The following is an 18,213-nucleotide window of genomic DNA, read 5'->3' as shown; positions in this document are numbered from 1 at the left end:
GCTGCCCTCTCTCCACACAGATGAAGAACAGAGGTTCTTACCATCATCACACAGGAAGTGGCAAGGCGGGCCTTGGCCCCTAGCGCTGCCTAGCTGCAGGCCTTTGCTCTCTGTAGACGCTACTCTCCCTTTCAGGCATGTCCACCGCCTGGCCCAGAGCACGAGACCTTCAGTTCAGGCCACAGTGGCACCTCCACAGCCTTGACTGGCCCTTTGCCACATGCCATCACTGGTCAGCATTCTCTCCTCATTTATCATTTGGGTTGGGTGACCTGGTTTCTCTACCTGATTCATCGCTGTCCCCAACACGGCCAGGTCGGAGCTCGGCATGTGATATCCTTCCTCTGTTATGCTGGGCCTCACTGCACCCTGCCCTTCTTAGCATGGACGGCCCAATAGGAGGGGACACCAAGGGCCCCAGTCCAACCCAGTAGGTTTAGATGGAGGTGATACACTCCAGTGTGAACAAATGCCACTGGTCCCCATGGCAGAATCCTGTGCCCAAGAAGGACACGGACAATGACTGATGCTTGAGGCAGACAGTGAAGGCATTGGGAACAGAATTATGGAGCCCGAGACCTGGCCTGTGAGGAGGGGTCGACAGGGAGGAAACCTAAGGCAGAAAAGATGTCAACCCCAAGCCAGGCATGATGGGGCACACCTAGAATTCTAGCACTTGGGAGATCAGAAGTTCAAGGACATAGGGAGCTGAGGGCCAGCCTGGACTACATGAGGACCTGTCTAAGCTCGAGGGGGTGAGGGGGTGAGGGGGCTTCCAACCATGAGGCACTTCAGAGAATGAACTCAGAAAGCTCAGACATCGAGGGCATCGGCCTTGCAAAGGGAAAGGGAAAGCACTCCGTGTGTCCCCTCCGATTGAGTGACAGGCAACCCAGGCCAAGACCCAAAGAGGCTGAGAAATGAACTGCTGAGCACAATGGAAGAATAGCTATGAGGTGGCCATGGGACAGGAGTCCGCTGGGTTCAGCCTAGGTCATCCCACGCCTCCATCGGAAGCCCTCACTGTGGCCCACAAGCTCCATGTGACCTCTCTGCTCTGTCCTCTGCTCTCCTTCGTTGCTGGGTGGCAGCCACAGCAGCCTCCTCAGCCAGTGGGGAACATACCGGCCTGCCGCGGGGCCTTGGCGTTGGCTACGCCTCTGCGTTGGGCGGCCTTCCTGTCTTACCTGTGCCCCCCCCCCCCCATCAACTTTAGTCCAAATGTCACCCTCTCCCTGCAAACCGACGTTGCTTCCCCCACCCCCAACCGCCCAGCACTTATCCCTTTTACGTTTGTTTGTTATTCAAGTCCTTGCTTCCATGTCCATGCTTGGAGGAGAGAGGTCTGTCTTGTTCCATTCCTGGCGCATAACAGATGCTCAATAAACCATGGTGGGAGATTTCAAAGGAAGAAGAAAAAGAGAGGGCCATTGAGGGGAGAATGTAGTAGATCTGTGTGCTTGTCAGCCATGCCTTGTGGGAGGCCACCGTGTCACCCTATCCTCTCTGCCTGGAGAAGATAGTACTGGCTGAGAAACCGAGGCACAAGGGGACATAAGGCAGGTCCACGCAAGTCAGGATGGGGAAACGGATCTAGAGTAACCCTGCTGGCAACTCCTTCATGAGGGCTGTGCCCACCTCGCTGATCCCAGCACAGGACACCCTTCAGGGGAGGGCAGGCGGAGAGCCGGCCCACGTGGAAGTTTGAGTCGATGGAGCCATGGCTGTAAGCCTCTTTATTCTGAGGCCCATGGGTCCCCCGCCCTGTCAGAATGATGCAGGAGGGCGGGGCTATGTCGGCAAGGCAGCCCTGCTGTGCCCACAGACCTGCCCTCCCTCTCCAAGCAGTCTGGGCCCCCACCTCTCCAGGAGGTAAGAGCCATCTGGCCTCTCTCAGGACTGCACCCTCAGGCTTCTGGATGGCAGGGGAATGGGGGTCCTGCCCTGACTCCCCAGCCAGGCCAGGGTACTGCCTGGTCACAGCTGTAAGGTGTATTCATGAGGGAGACCCAGGTCCTAGTGGTACATCATCCGGCCAAGCAAAGGTCTAATTATCCAGAAGTCGTCTACAATCTTGCCATCCTGTGAAGCAGAAACAGGAAGCAATGAGGAAGGGAGGCCTGGCCTTTGGGGTCAGCTGACCTAGGTTCAAATCCCACCACCCCCTCTTAGGCTGGATGACCTTGGGCGAGTTCCTACATCTCTCTGAGCCTCAGTTTCCCTCATTTGAAAAGTCAAGGTGAAGCCAGAGTGTGGTGTGTTACACACTGGTAATGCCAGCTCCTGGGAGGCAGAGGCAGAGGGACCTGACCCAGGTCAGCCTGGGCTGTGTAGGAACACACTGTTTTAACCTCGTGCCTGAGGCAGTAGTAAAGTGTTAACCCTAGGGATGGGTGTTTTTGTGCTTGTTTTTTTTTTTTTTTTTTTTTTTTTGTTTTGTTTTGTTTATTTAGTTGGTTGGTTGGTTTTTGGTTTTGTTTTGAGATACGGCTTCTCGTAACATGGCTAGCCCTGAATTTTTTTGTATATAAGCAAGAATGACTTTGAACATCCCATGCATTCTCTTAGGTGCTGACCCATCATGTATTCGGTGCAGAGGATCAGACCCGGGACATCATGTTTGCTAAGTGATTGCTCTACGAACTGAGCCATGTGCTTAGCTTATCTGGACTACGTCATCAGCCGTCAAGAACCTGTGTTCCTGTGTGTCCAGCGCCCATGTTGCCCTACAGGGTCACTATGACAACAGTATGTGCACTGCTTGTTGTTTGTGCTGAAAATGTGGCCTATGGGTCAGATGCTGTCTGGAGCCTGTGTGACTCCGGAAAAACTTTTCCCTTGTCTAGCTTCCCACTGTGAGGTTGTGTTCTTAGCATTTCATGGGTTTTTAGCATTTGCATGGCCACGGCACACTGTGAATCAGAATCTGTGGTCAACCCATTTCAGTAAAATCTGAAGACCACAGAGGGAAGTCAGAGACGTTATTAAGCTCAACTGGCCTTGAAATCTAGCTCCTACTACCTAAACCTCCCAACTCTTTATATTTTTATTTTATTTTGTTTGGTTTTTTTCTTTTCAGAGCTGGGGATTAAACCTAGGGCCTCACACATGTTAAGCAGGGGCTCTACCATTGAGCCACACCCCTAGCCCCTTACTGGGGGATTCCAGGCAAGTGCTATAACACTTCTAGGCAGGTACGCTGAGCCATGACCCTAATTCTTCTGCCTCCGTCTCTCAAGTGACTGACGGGATTGCAGGCATACCTTACCACACCCAGTATTTTGATTTACTTTTTTGCTTTCAATACAGGGTTTCTTTGTGTAGCCCTGGCTGTCCTGGAACTTGCTTTGTAGACCACTCTAGGCTTGAACTCAGAGATCTTCCTGCCTCTGCCTCTCAAGTCCTGTGTTAAAGGTTTGTGCTACCATGACCAGCTTGATCTATTTTTGAGCCCAAGGTTTTAAGCACTCAGCTCCCGCATACCCTGGGCCAGGCTGTGCAGTTTGTAACCCATGCCCAACAGACCTGGTCATCAGACACCTGCTGGAGGTGCATGTGGGTACCGTTAAGGATGTGCATCCGAGTGTACCCATATTCCTTCACGCGCACAGCGCTCCAGGGTCTGGGCTTTAGAACAAAGGGAGTCAGCAACTCTTCACAGCCCTGTGGAGGACAGACAGTCAGACAGTCAGACAGACAGCACAGGACACAGGCACAGCAGGAAACACATCAGGCCAGGATTCTGCGGCCTCCAAGAGCATGTCAGTTACCACTTGGCCACAAACGTTCAGTCCCAGCACTTGGGGAGTTGAGACAGGAGGGCCACAAAGTTCGAGGCTAGCCTGGTCTACATAATCAGGTCCAGACCAGCCTGGATTATGGAGATCCTGTCTCAAAAATAAACAGGGACAGGACAGTGGTGTCACAGGCCTTTAGTCCCAGCACTGATCTCTGAGTTCGAGGCCACGCTGGTCTACAGAGGGAGTTCCAGGACAGCCAGGGCTACACAGAGAAACTCTGTCTTGAAAAAAAAAACAAACAAACAAAATAAACTGGGAGTTGGTAATATGACTTGGCAGATAAAGACATTACCACCTAACCTAGCAACCTGAGTTTGGGCCCCAGAACCCACATAGTAGGAGGGAACCATCTTAGTATGTTGTCTCTGACTCCCACATGTGAACTCTGCACCCCACACAAAAATAAACAACAACAACAAATGAAAATCAATTCACTGGATTGAGGTTGTAGCTCAGGTGAAAGAATGCTTGCCTTGCATGCACAAAGCTCCAAGTTCGATCCCCAGCACAACGCAAAGCCCAACGTGGTGGTGTATGCTTTGTAATCCCAGCACCTTAGAGCTCAAGGCAGGATATTTATTCAGCAAGTGTGTGTGTGTGTGTGTGTGCGTGTGTGATTCTCTTTTCACATGTGGAATTGAACTCAGGTCATCAGGGTTAGCAGCAAGCACCATTACTCACTCCAGTCCTGTTTGGCCTTTTGAAATAAGATCTCCTACTGTATATAGTCCCGGCCGGTCTGGACTTCACTGTATGGCCTTGAACTCAAGGCAGGCCTCTGGCTTGCAGCCTCCAGAATGCTGGAGTTACAGGCACGCACCACCACACAGGGCTTTCAAAGGTTTACTTACCTGTGACCCACCATGCTTCCTACCCTAGTCTGCATGTCCCCATCTGTGCGATGAACATTCCATTTGCAACACCCAGTCTCCCAGTTCACAACGCTGCCTGCCGCCATCAGCATATCTAAACCAGTCTAAACTAGTCCCTTCCCACCTGCTCACCGCAGATCCTGTGATGATGTGAACTGGGCCTCGGGGATTTGTGTAGGGCTTTTCCAGGCTGCCGTTAAGTACCTGGAGGAAAGGACAAAGTGGACGGTGGGTCACAGCTGGCCAGGCCCCGGGGAGGGTCTGACCACATGAGCATCAGCCATTTGTCCCGAGTCTTCCTTGGGCCTCACCTGGTAGTTGTAAATTGGCCATAGCCGTTCGTAGGAGTGTTCATGAGCCCAGAACTCCAGATCCACACCTAAGGCAGAATGAGTGCCGGTCAGGCTTCTGGAAGGAGAGAGATGGGGCCGGGGCTCCCCAGGGTCACTCACCATATTTATGGAAAAGGTCCTCTAGCCCAAACAGCTTGCCTTTGAGGCCTTTGCGGACCTGTTGAGAAGAACAGGAAGGTGAGGAGGCCCATCCTCCCAATGCGTCACACTGGCGCCCAGGGAAGGGACCTCACCCTGCTTTCATGCCTCGTGCAGTCATCCAGATCTGCGTTGGAGCAGTACATAGGCCGGTGACCCATCGTGATGATCCATGGTCGGGCCACCCGATTCTTATTGGCTTTCTAGAGAAAAGAGCTCGGAGTGAGGGACAGCAAGAGGGACTGAGAGGCGGAAGGGGGCTAGCACCCAGGCCTACCTGCAGGTCCTTCTCCAGCCAACGGAACTGCCGCTCCACCAGATGGCGGCCGTAGTGGAGAAAGAAGTACACCTCAGTGGAGAACGAGATGATGTGGGCAGGGCCCAGGTCCCAGCTACAGGGGTCAAAGGACAAGGGCCAGAGATATGAAGTTTGCATCACCCATCCTTCAGGGAAGTCAGCCTGACTGCCCCTCCCCCACCCCCACCCCTCACCCCCCCACCCCACCCCCGCCACTCCATACCCTCCACATCACCTGTACCACAAGCCTTCATTGTCCCCCGGCATGCTAAAGCGAGCCTTGTAGTTAGAGAAGTTGCTGGGGGGAAAAGAATTACAAAGAGCAAGGGGTGAGGACCTGGATCCAGCAGCCTCGGTCTCTCAACTTTCAGACCAGAGTGTGGCCCCCAGCCCACCCTTTCTTTTCTTTTTCTAGCACAGATGAGGCACCCGCAGCATGAGGGACTTAAGCGAGACTAACAAGGACGCAGTCGTGTTCACTAATCCGGCTTTTGGCCACCTCTGCAGCCCTCCACACTCACTAGCGTTGTTCATGATTCCCAGGGCACGTCATGTATGGCAGACTGGCAGCAACCGGTTCAATGAGCCGCATGAATCTGTCCCCAACACGAGCATTGTCCTGGTCCATGTTGTAGGCAAAGTCTCCTGGAGGACAATAGGGAAAGGGAGAGCGTGAGGCTCAGGGTCTGCTTTGTAGGATCAAGACCTAGTGCGTCCTGATCCCTATCTCGTATATGAGCTAACAGCCGCTCATCTGTGGGGCTTGTTTGCATGCATAACACAGCTGGGTCTGGTTTGATGCTGATTTTACCAACAAACTGTTTCTTTTATTATTGCTAGAGATTGACCCCTGGGGTTTCTGGACACTAGGTAAGAGCTCTACATTCCCTGTTCTTCACTGGGGGATTCTAGGCAGGGGCTCTACCACTGAGCCACACCCCAGCCCCTCACTGGGGGATTCTAGGCAGGGGCTCTACCACTGAGCCACACCCCAGCCCCTCACTGGGGGATTCTAGGCAGGGGCTCTACCACTGAGCCACGCCCCCAGCCCCTCACTGGGGGATTCTAGACAGGGGCTCTATCACTGAGCCATAACCCATAACCCTCTGTTCAGGCTGGGTTTGAATTCTGGGCAACCCTCCTGCCTCAGCATCTCCACTTCTGGGATTATAGACATGTGCTACCATGCCATTCATCTTAATTTATTCTAACATTTCTGTGTATTCGGAGTGAGCCTTACCTGTCATAACAATAATAATTAAAAAGTAGGAAATCAGTGCTGGACCAGAGCTCTGCAGGGCTCAGACCTGAGGTTTTATCCTCAGTGTATCTGGGGTCAGCTTCGGCTCCCACTCCAGCCCCACCCAGCCCCGCCCCGCCCTGCCCAGTCCCGGAGTAAAGAGCGCCCAGTCCACCAGCCTCCAGGCGCACCCTCGCCCGTGCCTCACCCACATGGAGCACCGCATCAAACATGTCCTGCTGGGTGTCCCTCCGCAGCCTGGGTAGGGCCTTGGCGTTGTCAGCCCCCATGTCCCCAAACACAGCCAGGCGGGGGCTCCAGTGGACCCCATTCTTCAGGGCTGTGAAGCGAAACCGCCGGCTCCAGCCCTGAGAGCTGCCACAACGGTAAACTGAGGGAAGAAAAAAAAAAAAAAAGTCCTCTTGTCAGCTGGGAAGGCAGGGACCAGGAAAAACATAGGGACATCATCAGTACTGTTATTATTTTTGTTTGGTTTGGTTTTGGTTTTGAGACAGGGTTTCTCTGTGGCTTTGGAAGTTGTCCTGGAACTAGCTCTTGTAGACCAGGCTGGCCTCAAACTCATAGAGATCTGCCTGCCTCTGTCTCCCGAGAGCTGGAATTAAAGGCGAGCGCCACCACCGCCGGGCTATTACTGCTATTATTAATGATGGAGACTAGCCTGGGGGCTACCTGACGTCTCAGGATGCCCTGGAATTTTGAATCTTCCTGCGTCCTCCCAAATGCTGGGATCACAGACCTTAGTCTCCTATTCCAGCATCTCACATGTGTGGCAGATGAGCCGGCAGCCCAGCCTCAGCCGCAGGTCTCCATAGCTTCTGAAACATCCCCACCTCTTGCCCACCGCTAACCGTCTCACCATACTGGGCCCCGGGCCGCAGCTTCCTCAGCGTCACTCGGTGGATGTACAGCTTGCGCCGCAGAACTCCCCCATCCACGAAGGCGGTGGCAGCGCCGTTGGCACGGAATGGGAGCGGCCCAGACAGCTGCACGCCGAACTGCACCTCAGACCGGGCTGGAGCCCACGTGGTCCAGGTCACAGTCATGGAGCCCGGCTCACCTGCCGAGAGAGGAATCAGAGCGAGACTGGGAAAGACTATCAAGCAGGAGGTGGGGGCCACTTAGCAATTGTTAGTCCACACACTCTGCAATTTCCAAATTGGGAGTAGCTTCCCTCAGTTTCCCCATACCTGGAATGGGATAGGGCTATCTATCCTCCAGGGTTGCGAGGAACCATGAATGCTTACAAATACAACCGGCAAGTTGCATCCTGGGTTACAGATCTTGGATTTTTTTTTTTGTGTTGTTGTTTTGTTTTGTTTTCGAGATAGGGTTTCTCTGTGTAGCTTTGGAGGTTGTCCTGGAACTCACTCTGTAGACCAGGCTGGCCTCGAACTTACAGAGATCCACCTGCCTCTGCCTCCCGAGTGCTGGGATTAAAGGCGTGCGCCACCGACGCCGGGCCAGGTCTTGGACTTTAACCAACTATGGGTTGAAAATACTCTGCAGAGAAAACAGCTGTCAAAATGGCTCATCCCGGAGACCCACATGGCCTCCAAAAGCTTCCTCTGAGCCAGGTAGTGTTTAATCCTAAGAGAGGAAGGCAGATTTCTGTGGGTTGATGCCAGCCTGGTCTACATAGTGAACTAAAGGCCGTCTAGGGCTACACAGTGAGAACATATATATATAAAATTCCTCCACATGTGTGCTCCGGCATAAGTGTGTCTCCTTCCCACACGAACAAAATAATAAATGAATTTATAAGAAAATTTGGGGAGGGTGCAGAGATAGCTCAGCGGTTAAAGGCTCTGGCTGTTCTTCCAGAGGGCTAAGGTTCAGCACCGACAAGGCAGCTCCCAGCCACCTGTAATTCCAGTTCCTGGGGATCTGATGCTTTCTTCTGGTCTCTGAAGGCACCTGACATGTCCATGGTTCACAGACACATGCAGCCAAAGCACCCACACACATAAAATAATAAAAATAAACGTTCGAGAGAGGGCTAGGGTGTGGCTCTGTGTGTAAAGTGCCTGCCCAGAGTGCACAGCTGTGGGCCCCAGCCCCGCTTCACATAACCAGCATCCCGAGACTGAATTAGGAGAATAGGAACTTCTTAGCCAGCCTGAACTACATAACAATTCTGAGCTAGCCTGGCCTTCGTAGCAAGACTCTGTTTAAAAAAAGAAAATCAACCATGGAGGAGGGAAGAACACACAACCCCAGATCTTCCCTAAGGATCTGTTTCCCACTGTCGTGGAGCCCTTGCTCCAGTAAATCACCCTTAGCAACCCTAAGGAAACAACAGGGTCGGACACGTGAGTGTGCACACACACACAGCCACACAAGACATAAAAGTAGGAGAAAGACGAATTGGAAGAAGAAAGGGACCAGTGGAGGTGGGGGATGGGAGAAGAGAGGGTGAGGGGTAGGTAACCCAAATACATTATAGACACCTATAAAAATATATACATTACACACGTTATATACATGTACAAAAAAATGGGCCAGGTGGTGGTGGCGCACACCTTTAATCCCAGCACTCAGGAGGCAGAGGCAGCTGGATCTCCATGAGTTAGAGGCCAGCCTGGTCTACAGAGACAATTCCAAGACAGCCAGGGCTACCCAGAGAAACCCTGTCTCCAAAACCTCAAATAAATAAATAGAAAAGAGAAAATGTCATTATGAAGCTTCTGATGTGTGATTAACATAGACCAATTAAAATTAAGACAAAACAAACAAACCTTGCAATACAATAGCCACTTTCCAGTACACTGTGTTAAGCACTGAGTCACAGAGCGATGATTTATGGTGTGCTGGAGGTTCTGTGCCAACACTGTGGCCTTGTGCCTTTGTTTGTAGGTGACCTCAGGTTTGGCATCCGGAGAATGCCCTGGCAGCCATCTTTAGTGAATAGGATGGACAACCTTAGGCAAAGAACTCGCAACAGTGAGGTTTACAGGCTGAGTCAATGTCCTTATTCTTCTTCATGGTGTGCTAGCCTGCAGCCAACATTGCACACTCGTGACATCATCTGAGAGCTCCAGACAGGTATCTGGAGGCCGGCTAAGTAATGAAGTGGGGGATGAGGGGATGACAAAGGCCACTTGTAGGGCAGGAGGAAGCTGTGATATTCCCTCTGTCTGCAGGATCCCATATTGTATCCCAACTTAGCTTAGAACTTGTTATGTAGCCCAGAATGGTCTTGAACTTTCAGTAATCCTCCTGCCTCAGCTGGGATAATAGGAGTGAGTCACCATGCCTGACTCTAGAGCAAATCTGTACACAGTGGCTATTTATATCATAGGTCAGGCTATTTAAAGATAGCCTCTACTTTTCTTCTCTCTCTGTCTCTGTCTCTCTCCTTTTTCTTGACATGGTCTTATTATACAGCCCCCCTTCCTTGTTTTTGCAAATCAAACATAGATTTATTTTTTTAAAAAAAAGTGGAAGAATTCCCGAGACTAATATAGGGGCTCCGAAAGAGGGAGATGCACTTCAGACTCTCAAATCAAGTAACCAAATCAAGGCTTTTCCCATGTGGAGGGCCAGTGAGGAGTCAAGACTTGCACTCAATCCCAGGAACCCATGGTGGAAGGAGAGAAACCAACTCTTACAAGTTGTCCTCTGGTCTCCGTACATGTGCACATCCCCCTTCACACACACGCAAACAATAAACAAAATACACATAGAATCTGGGGTGGTGAGAACACCTGTAATTCCATGAGTTCAAAGACAGCCCAGGCCACATAGTGAGTCCCAGGCCAGCTCTATCTACACACCAAATGTAACAACAATAATTACCAAGTGGCTTGTAACATTAGGGCCATAGATTCTTTAGCCAGTGTAGGTCACTTAGCAAGGTATAGTAGAGCACATCTGTAAGGCATAGTGGAACACATCTGGTAGCCCAGGACTTGGGAGACAGGCCAGAGGGTGGCAGGTTTGAGGACAGCCCAAGGAAAATAGTGAGAATCTGCCAAAAGAAAAGAAGGAAGGAAGGAAAAGAAAAAAAAAGAGAGAGAAAGGGAGAGAGGGAGGGGGATGGAGGAAAAGAGATATATGAGCTGGCATGGTGGTGCACACTTGTAATCCTATCCGATTGGGCAGCTGAGGCAGGAGGATCATGAGTTTTGAGGTCAGCCTGGATGGCATAGTGAGTGATAGTTAGCTACCCTAAAAATACGGGGATATAGGACTATGAAAGACACTGCTTGGGAGGCAGAGGCAGGCGGGTCGCCACTGCTCACATGTAGAAAGGGATACAGAAAGGACGCTCTGGAAGCTGAAAAGATGGACCATAGGGAGGTGTGTGAGGGTGGGGAATGGGATGTAGCACAACAGTGAGAACAGACACTTCCAGGGCTATATTCTACTGTCAAACTTCCAGGGTATTCTCTCTCTCTCTCTCTCTCTCTCTCTCTCTCTGTCTCTGTCTCTACACACACACACACACACACACACACACACACACACACACACACACACACACCTAAAATCAAAAGAACCTGAGCCTGGAGAGAGGGCTCAGTGGTTAAGAGCATTGGTAGCTATAGCACCCACACAGTGGCTCACAACTATCAGCGAGTCGGGTTTCAGGGGATTTAGCACCCTCTTCTGGCCACCAAGAACACCGCATGCATATAGTACACATATAAACACACACACACACACACAAGCTTAAGAGAACATTAAAACCAGCCCGATGTGAAAGGGCAGTAACACAAGCACGTGGCTATATCGCAACAATAATGACATCCACACACTGAAGGGGTTAGGGGAGAAAATTGCATCTTAACAGACTGATGAGGGTAACAATAAAACAGACCATGGCAGTGACCAGGTCAGTTGTGCCTCTGGAAGTGATGTGGGAAGAAGGAAATTTCTCTTCAGGTACAGGAGGAACTCAGAGCTTGAGACATAGTAGGCAAGCGTTCTACCACTGACTTACATTTCAGCACACCAATGCAAACTCCTAGAGACCAAATCTGGGACACTATGAACTGCAATAAGCAATGATAGTACCGGATTTTCACCCAGAGAATGAAAAAAAAAATATCCACAAGTCCGGCATGGAAAGAAATCATTGAATAAATGAATGAACAACGCAGGCAGGGGAGAGTGACAGCTCTTCCTAGCACTGAAATTACAATTAGACAGGAAGGAACAGCTGGGGTCATAGCTCAGTGGTAGAGCCCCTGCCTAGAAGCCCCCAGTGAGGGGCTGGGGTGTGGCTCAGTGGTAGAGCCCCTGCCTAGAATCCCCCAGTGAGGGGCTGGGGTGTGGCTCAGTGGTAGAGCCCTTGCCTGGCATGCGGAGGCTGATTCATCTGTACTCATACAAAAGAGCATCTTTTACATACATACATATATATGAAAAGAGGGAAAAAGAAAATTAAAAAGCACAGCACTAAGAATTACTGTAGTTAGGAGCCACCGATGGATGCTAAAACAAACTAGTGGGTGAAAATTTGTGGAGCACAGGACTTGCATCTCCTAGAGCAATCTCTCCCCAAGCTATTCATTAGCTTCCAAGCAAAGAATAAAGGCTTTACAGTGGATAGACCCAGCAGGCACCTGTGTAAGCAGCCAATGAGTCAGGGGCAGCCGCGGCTGCGGCATCAGCAGCAACAGCAAGCTCATCTACACCCCAGACCCTCCAGTGCCGCGTGCAGAGAGGGACACAATGTTCCACTGCAATCTCCCTTCCCCAAGTGCAACCTTAGTACTAACCTTGAAACAACAGCAAAGAAACCTATAATAGTAGTGTTTTACAAAACAACTGACCATTACTCAGGGAAGACAAAGGTCAAGAAGGATAAAGTAGGGGTGCACACCGCCAGGGTTCCCACACTCGGGAAACCGAGGCAGGAGGATTTCCCACTTGAGGCCAGCCTGGGCTCCAGATCCAGATGAATCACAGCAGGGGACAAAGGCGGCACCTTCCCGAAGCCCAAGGTGAGATCCTGCCACTAAACTGAGTGATGACCTTGGGGACGGCTGAGCGAGTTCTAGTTTACCCAGAACTCTGCCGGTGCCTATTCCCATCTTTATTTAGTTTGATTCTGCTCTGGTTGTTAGGGTTAGGGTCTCACTAGGTAGCCTTGGCTGGCCTGGAACTCAGTGTCACCATGCCTGGCTTTCCTTCTGTTTTCACAGGGTTTCATTGCAGTCCAGATGGAGTTCATGTTCCTGAGTTCAGGGTTCCTCCTGCCTCAGCCTTCCAAGTGTTTGGGGTTGCAGGGGCATACGACCATGCTTGGTACCATTTTCTTTTCTTAACTTTTTTTTATTCCTTTCGCTATTGGGCCGGGAGGTCAGAAGAAGGCATCGGATCCCCTAGAACTAGACTCTGTTCAGATGTTTGTGAACTGCCACATGGGTGTTGAGAATGGAACTCGAGTCTTCTGAAGGAGCAGGCAGTGGCCTTAACCACTGGGCTATCTCGTCAACCCCCTCAAATGTCAATTTAGAATAATCCTACCACTACTACGTAAGATGTCACCTTCCTTGGGTCCATAGAGAATTCAAGGTCAGTCTGAACTGCAGGAGACCCTATTCTCAAACCAACAACAATTAAAAGATGTCAGAGGCCTGGAGAGATGGCTCAGTAATTAAGACAATTGGCTCCTCTTCCTGAGGACCTGGATTCAGTTCCTACCACCCATATTTTGGCTCACAACCACATGTAATTTCAGTTCTAGAGAGATCAGACCCTCTTCTGGGCCCCGCATGCATCAGGTACACACATGGTAAACACACACACACACACACACACACACACAGGCAAAACATTCATACACATAAAAGTTAAAAATAAATTGTTTAAAAACTAAGGAATTCAGCCGGGCATGATGGTGTACACCTTTCATCCCAGCAGTCGAGAGGCAGAGGCAGGTGAATTTCTGAGTTTGAGGCCAGCCTGGTCTACAGAGTGAGTTCCAGAACAGCCAGGACTTCATAGTGACTATCTCAAAACAACAGTAACAACAACAAACAAACAAATAAATAAGGAATATAAAATATAGTATCCCCAATTTGGGGGGTAAAAAACTAACCTGAAAAAGAAAAGAAAACAATAAATTAAAAGCTTTAAATAAGGATAGTGGACTCTGTTGGTATTAACATTATTTCGAGTTATATGACCTACACCCAGACGCCACCTCAGCGGGCCTCCATTTATTATTATTTATTGTTGTTTCTGTTATCATAATTATTATTGTCATTTGTTTGAGAGACAGACTCTCACTGTGTATCCTTAGCTGTCCTGGAACTCACTTTGCTCCCAAGTGCTGGGACTAAATACTATTATTATTTTTGAGACAAGGACCAGGCTGATCTTGAGCTCACCATCCTCCTGCCTCATCCTTCAGAGTATTGCAATTGCAGACATGTGCAACCAGGCCCAGGTGGCTTTACCACTTTAGGAATTCCTCCAGAAGTCTCAAATCACTCAAATTCGACAGCTTTACATTTTGTTTTGTTGGGTTTTTGTAGCTCTGGCTGTCCTGGAACTCACTCACTAGACCAGACTGCCCTTGAACTCACAGAGATCCCCCTGCCTCTGCCTCTAGAGTGCTATTATTAAAGGCTTGTGCCACCACCACCCAGCAAAACTTTAAATTTTTTGACCAACAAGAAACAATCATATATTACATTTGGGGTAGTTGCAAAGAAAAAGTTCTGTCCTCTGCTTCTACCTCCCTGTGTGAGACTGTACTTCCTCCCTACAGCTGCCAGAGCAGTGCATCCAGAGGGACTGAATAGGAAGTAATCCAGGAGAACCCCACATCTATTCAGCCAGACGTTAAAGAGATGTAAGGGTTGGGGGTAAAGGCACATGCCACCAAGCTGACATCCCAGACAAGCCACAGATCCCCTGACCTCCTCCTGTGTACACAAATGCAAGAAGTTTAAAAAGAGAGATTTGAAACATGTAAGTCAGTTATCTTCTCTTCACTGACCTCCACACATGTGCTGTTGTACATGTGTACACATACACACACTCAGCAATAAAAATTGTTTAAAAGCCGGCATTGGTGGTGCATGCTTTTAGTACCAGCACTTGGGAGGCAGAGGCAGGCAGATCTCCGTGAGTTCGAGGCCAGCCTGATCTACAGAGTGAGTTCCAGGACAGGCTACAAAGCAACACAGAGAAACCCTGTCTTGAAAAACCAATAAATAAAAATCAGATGATTAAAAATATGGGCTGGTGAGATGGTTCAGTGGGTAAAAGGGCCTACCACCAAGCCCGATGATGGGAGATGGATCTCCAGGACCCACATGGTAGAAGGAAAGAACCTACTCTTACGGGTTGTCTCCTGACAGTCACACACACACTAAGAGATAAAGAAATAAAACGTAATGGCTTTTTAAAAACACCTGTAAAGGGCTGGAGAGACGGCTCAGCCGTTAAAGGCTAGGCTCACAACCAAAAACATAAAAACACCTGTAACACGATGGCATTCTTCACTAATTGTCTTCTTTGGTAAATACAGTTCTCATTCAATAAAAATGAGAGTTTCAAAGGAGATACTTGTTACTATTTTCTTCTTTTTGTTTTTGGCCACATTGGGAATGAACCCAGACAGTCAGACAGCTAGACAGTGGTTCCTTCTCTCAGCTTCAACCCAGGCTCCCAGCTTCCCTCCCTCCCCTCTCTCCCCCTCCCTCCCCTCCCTTCCCACACACATATATACACATTTCCCCACACATCCACACACACAGGGCAGGGACACACATGTAGTTAAAAAAAGAAAGAAATCCTAAAGAAAATGTTCTGAAATGCACTCTCCTGATTTTTTTTAAAACTCTAAACAAAGCAACACACCCCAAAGGAAACCACAGTTCTGGTGGTATAACTCAGTTCTAATACAAAACCTGGCGAGAGTCTCTGTTCCACTCAGAGCTGTCATGTGACTCCACAGAAAGCAACTGGAAACCCATAACTCCTGTGCCATAGTAGACAAGTGACAAAGCCAGGTTTTGAACACAGGCAGTCTGCACACAGAGGGGCTGGGGTCTCCAAGCCCTTGTTCCATGGGCCCCAACACCTGTTTTTCTTTCTGTTTTGTTTTGAGACAAGTTCCCACATGGCCAGGGCTAGCCTGGAACTCATCCACCTGCCTTTACCTCTCAAGTGTTGGGAATAGAGGTGAGAGCTAGCACAAAAAAAAAAAAAAAAAAAAAAAAAAGTTTTTTGTTTTTTGGTTTTTTTTTTTAATTTTGAGGCAGGGTCTCATGAAGCCCAGGCTGCCTTCAGATTTGTTCTTTAGCTGAAGCTGGTCTTGAACTCCTGACTATTGCCTCATTTCTGAGTGTAGGGCTTAGAGTCACCTGACCAAATCCCATCACCTCTGCATGAAAGATCTCCCCCAGCTTGGAGCAGTGGCCCATGCCTGGAATCCCAATATTTGGAAGGCTAAGACAGAGAGAGGGCTGAGGATTCAAGGCTAGCCTGGGCTACAGATGGAGACTCTGTCTTAATAAACTAGATGTCTTTAAAAATGTACCTGGGGGTAACTCAGTTTGGTAGAGTGTTTGCCCAGCATGCCCCAGGCCCTGGATTCTACCTCGACGCCCAGTCTCAAAAAAGAGAGGGAGCAGGAGAGGAAGAGAAGAGAAAAGAATGGAAGAGAGGAAAGAAAAAGATAAAAGCAAAGTAGCATGCATGGTTCACCGCTGCAACCCCAGCACCCAAAAGCCTAAGACAGGAGCCACAGGGGGTCTTTCGGGCTAGCCTGGGCTACAAGTCTGAGAAACTGTCTCAAAAGAATAAAACAAACACTTGGGAGGTAGAAGCAGGAGTTTTAGGAACTCAAGGCCAGCCTGGGCTACATGAGCCTATTTCCAAAAACTAGAGGGATATGAGGGACCCTTCCCCTGCCAGAAAGAAGATCAGTGAAGTGGAGTGGACAGAGGCGACCCAGGGAGACCTAGTTCCCTCTCCATTCATTTACTGGTCCTTCCACAAGTGACTTCTGAACTCAGTGTGACAACATGCCAGGCCCTGGGGATGAGGTGATGAGCAAAGACAGCCCTGGGGAGAGAGAGAGGGCACCCGGGCTTGTGATGGGCTCCTCACCGCCATCCTTCTCCGCACAACGGGACACAAGCCTGCTGAAATCCCATTTCAGAGGCAGATCACTGAGGCTGGGAAGGACAAATCACCAGCCTGGGCTTCCACAGAGATTCCTGAACCCTTCACCCACAGAGAACCCCAGGGCTGAAGAAGGAGAGGCAGAACGAGGCGAGGGGTCAGGGACACTTACCTGGGTAGGACAGATGGACTTGCTCTGGGGTAGCGCGAGGGTACTCTGGGTCTCCCTGGATTCCCAGGGAAGAAAAGAGGAGCAGACAGTAGCGTAGCCAGGACCCAGGAAGGGGGCTCATGGTAGGGGGGCAGAGTCAGACGCAGGGACGCGATCAGATTCCGTTGGTGGGTGTCACAGAGGATGGAGCATGCAGAGATGTCTGTCCGTCTGTGTGTCCGGTCAGGGTGTCCGTGGGGGAGGGACACTGAATGACTGGAACGTCTCCGAGGGGAGTGGTGAAGCAGATGCTGGTGAGAGAGAATAATTAATGAGGTCTCCGAGCCTGGCTGCTCAGCGCTTGCATAGATTAGTGCCGGGAGGCCTCGCTGCATTCCTGTGAGGTGGTGGCCACAGTCATCACCACAGTCACATATAGGAAACTGAGCAACCAGGTGACTCAATGGCAGGGCTAGGATGAAGTGCAGTTAGGTTCTGAACCCTTCGGCCCAGTCTCCTGCTTCTGGGAGGGGTTGCGGGGCGGGGGCTGGATGGCTGGGGAGGAAGCTCGGTGGCTGGGGGGGGGGGGCAGCATGTTCCATCGGGCTAATTTTAGCAGTGCCAGCTTCGAGGATCCTGGGGGTCAGTCACCTTTAACTACTTCATCGCTAACACCCCAGCCTTCCTTAGCAGTCTATTCCCCAAATTTTAGCATCCATCCTCAGATTTCCACTTTATTCTCCCGCTCTACTCTCAGATTGCTCATGGGCCTCACCTGCCTTGAGAAGCCTCATCTCCAGCATCCCACCCTGCCTTCAGGCCGCTCTCCTAGTGCTCCATCCTCACCCCCCCCCCGCCTCCCCAGCCCCGAACCTGCATGTGCCTGAACCCCAGCTCTCTGGCCCGCTGAGGTTCTGAGGTTCGGTCCACCTGCCCTCGGGACCTGGACGGGTGCATCGGGTCTGGAGGCACCGTCCACCGAAGGCCCAGAGCTGGGGCGTGGGGGGGGGCGCAACCGGGGAGGGGACACCTGCTCACCCTCAGGGGCGCGCCAGCTGCCCTCACGGTCCCCTCGGCCACCGATGCGCTGCAGTATTTATGAGCTCGCAGGGACACAAGCTCCCGCCGCCCACAGTGTCCCAGCCCCGGAAGAGCCGGCTGCCTCGGGTGACGGGCTCCCCAGACAGCCCGAGCCCCGGGTCCCACAGGTCCGGCCGGTCTCTGGCGTCCCACGCCCACCCTCCCGCCCCC

General features: G+C 50.7%; 1 protein-coding gene across 1 annotated transcript; it reads right to left on the bottom strand.

Moving 5' to 3' along the window:
* Positions 1–1,719: 1,719 nt before the first annotated feature.
* Positions 1,720–17,104, bottom strand: Acp7 (acid phosphatase 7, tartrate resistant (putative)). The gene is made up of 12 exons (XM_051207584.1): positions 16,984–17,104; positions 7,579–7,779; positions 6,910–7,092; positions 5,983–6,106; positions 5,697–5,759; positions 5,441–5,555; positions 5,259–5,366; positions 5,125–5,182; positions 4,984–5,051; positions 4,805–4,876; positions 3,526–3,663; positions 1,720–2,082 (listed from the first exon to the last, which is right to left on the bottom strand). The coding sequence occupies exons 1-12, from the start codon at positions 17,102–17,104 to the stop codon at positions 2,017–2,019; spliced, it is 1,317 nt and encodes a 438-aa protein (XP_051063541.1). The 3' UTR covers positions 1,720–2,016.
* Between the last annotated feature and the right edge of the window lie 1,109 nt (positions 17,105–18,213).

The sequence above is a fragment of the Phodopus roborovskii genome, unplaced genomic scaffold (genome assembly GCF_943737965.1).
Source record: "Phodopus roborovskii unplaced genomic scaffold, PHOROB, whole genome shotgun sequence".
Taxonomy (NCBI): Eukaryota; Metazoa; Chordata; class Mammalia; order Rodentia; family Cricetidae; genus Phodopus; species Phodopus roborovskii.
Note: the sequence above shows the minus strand (reverse complement) of the source record. Positions and strands in the feature narration are given on the sequence as shown.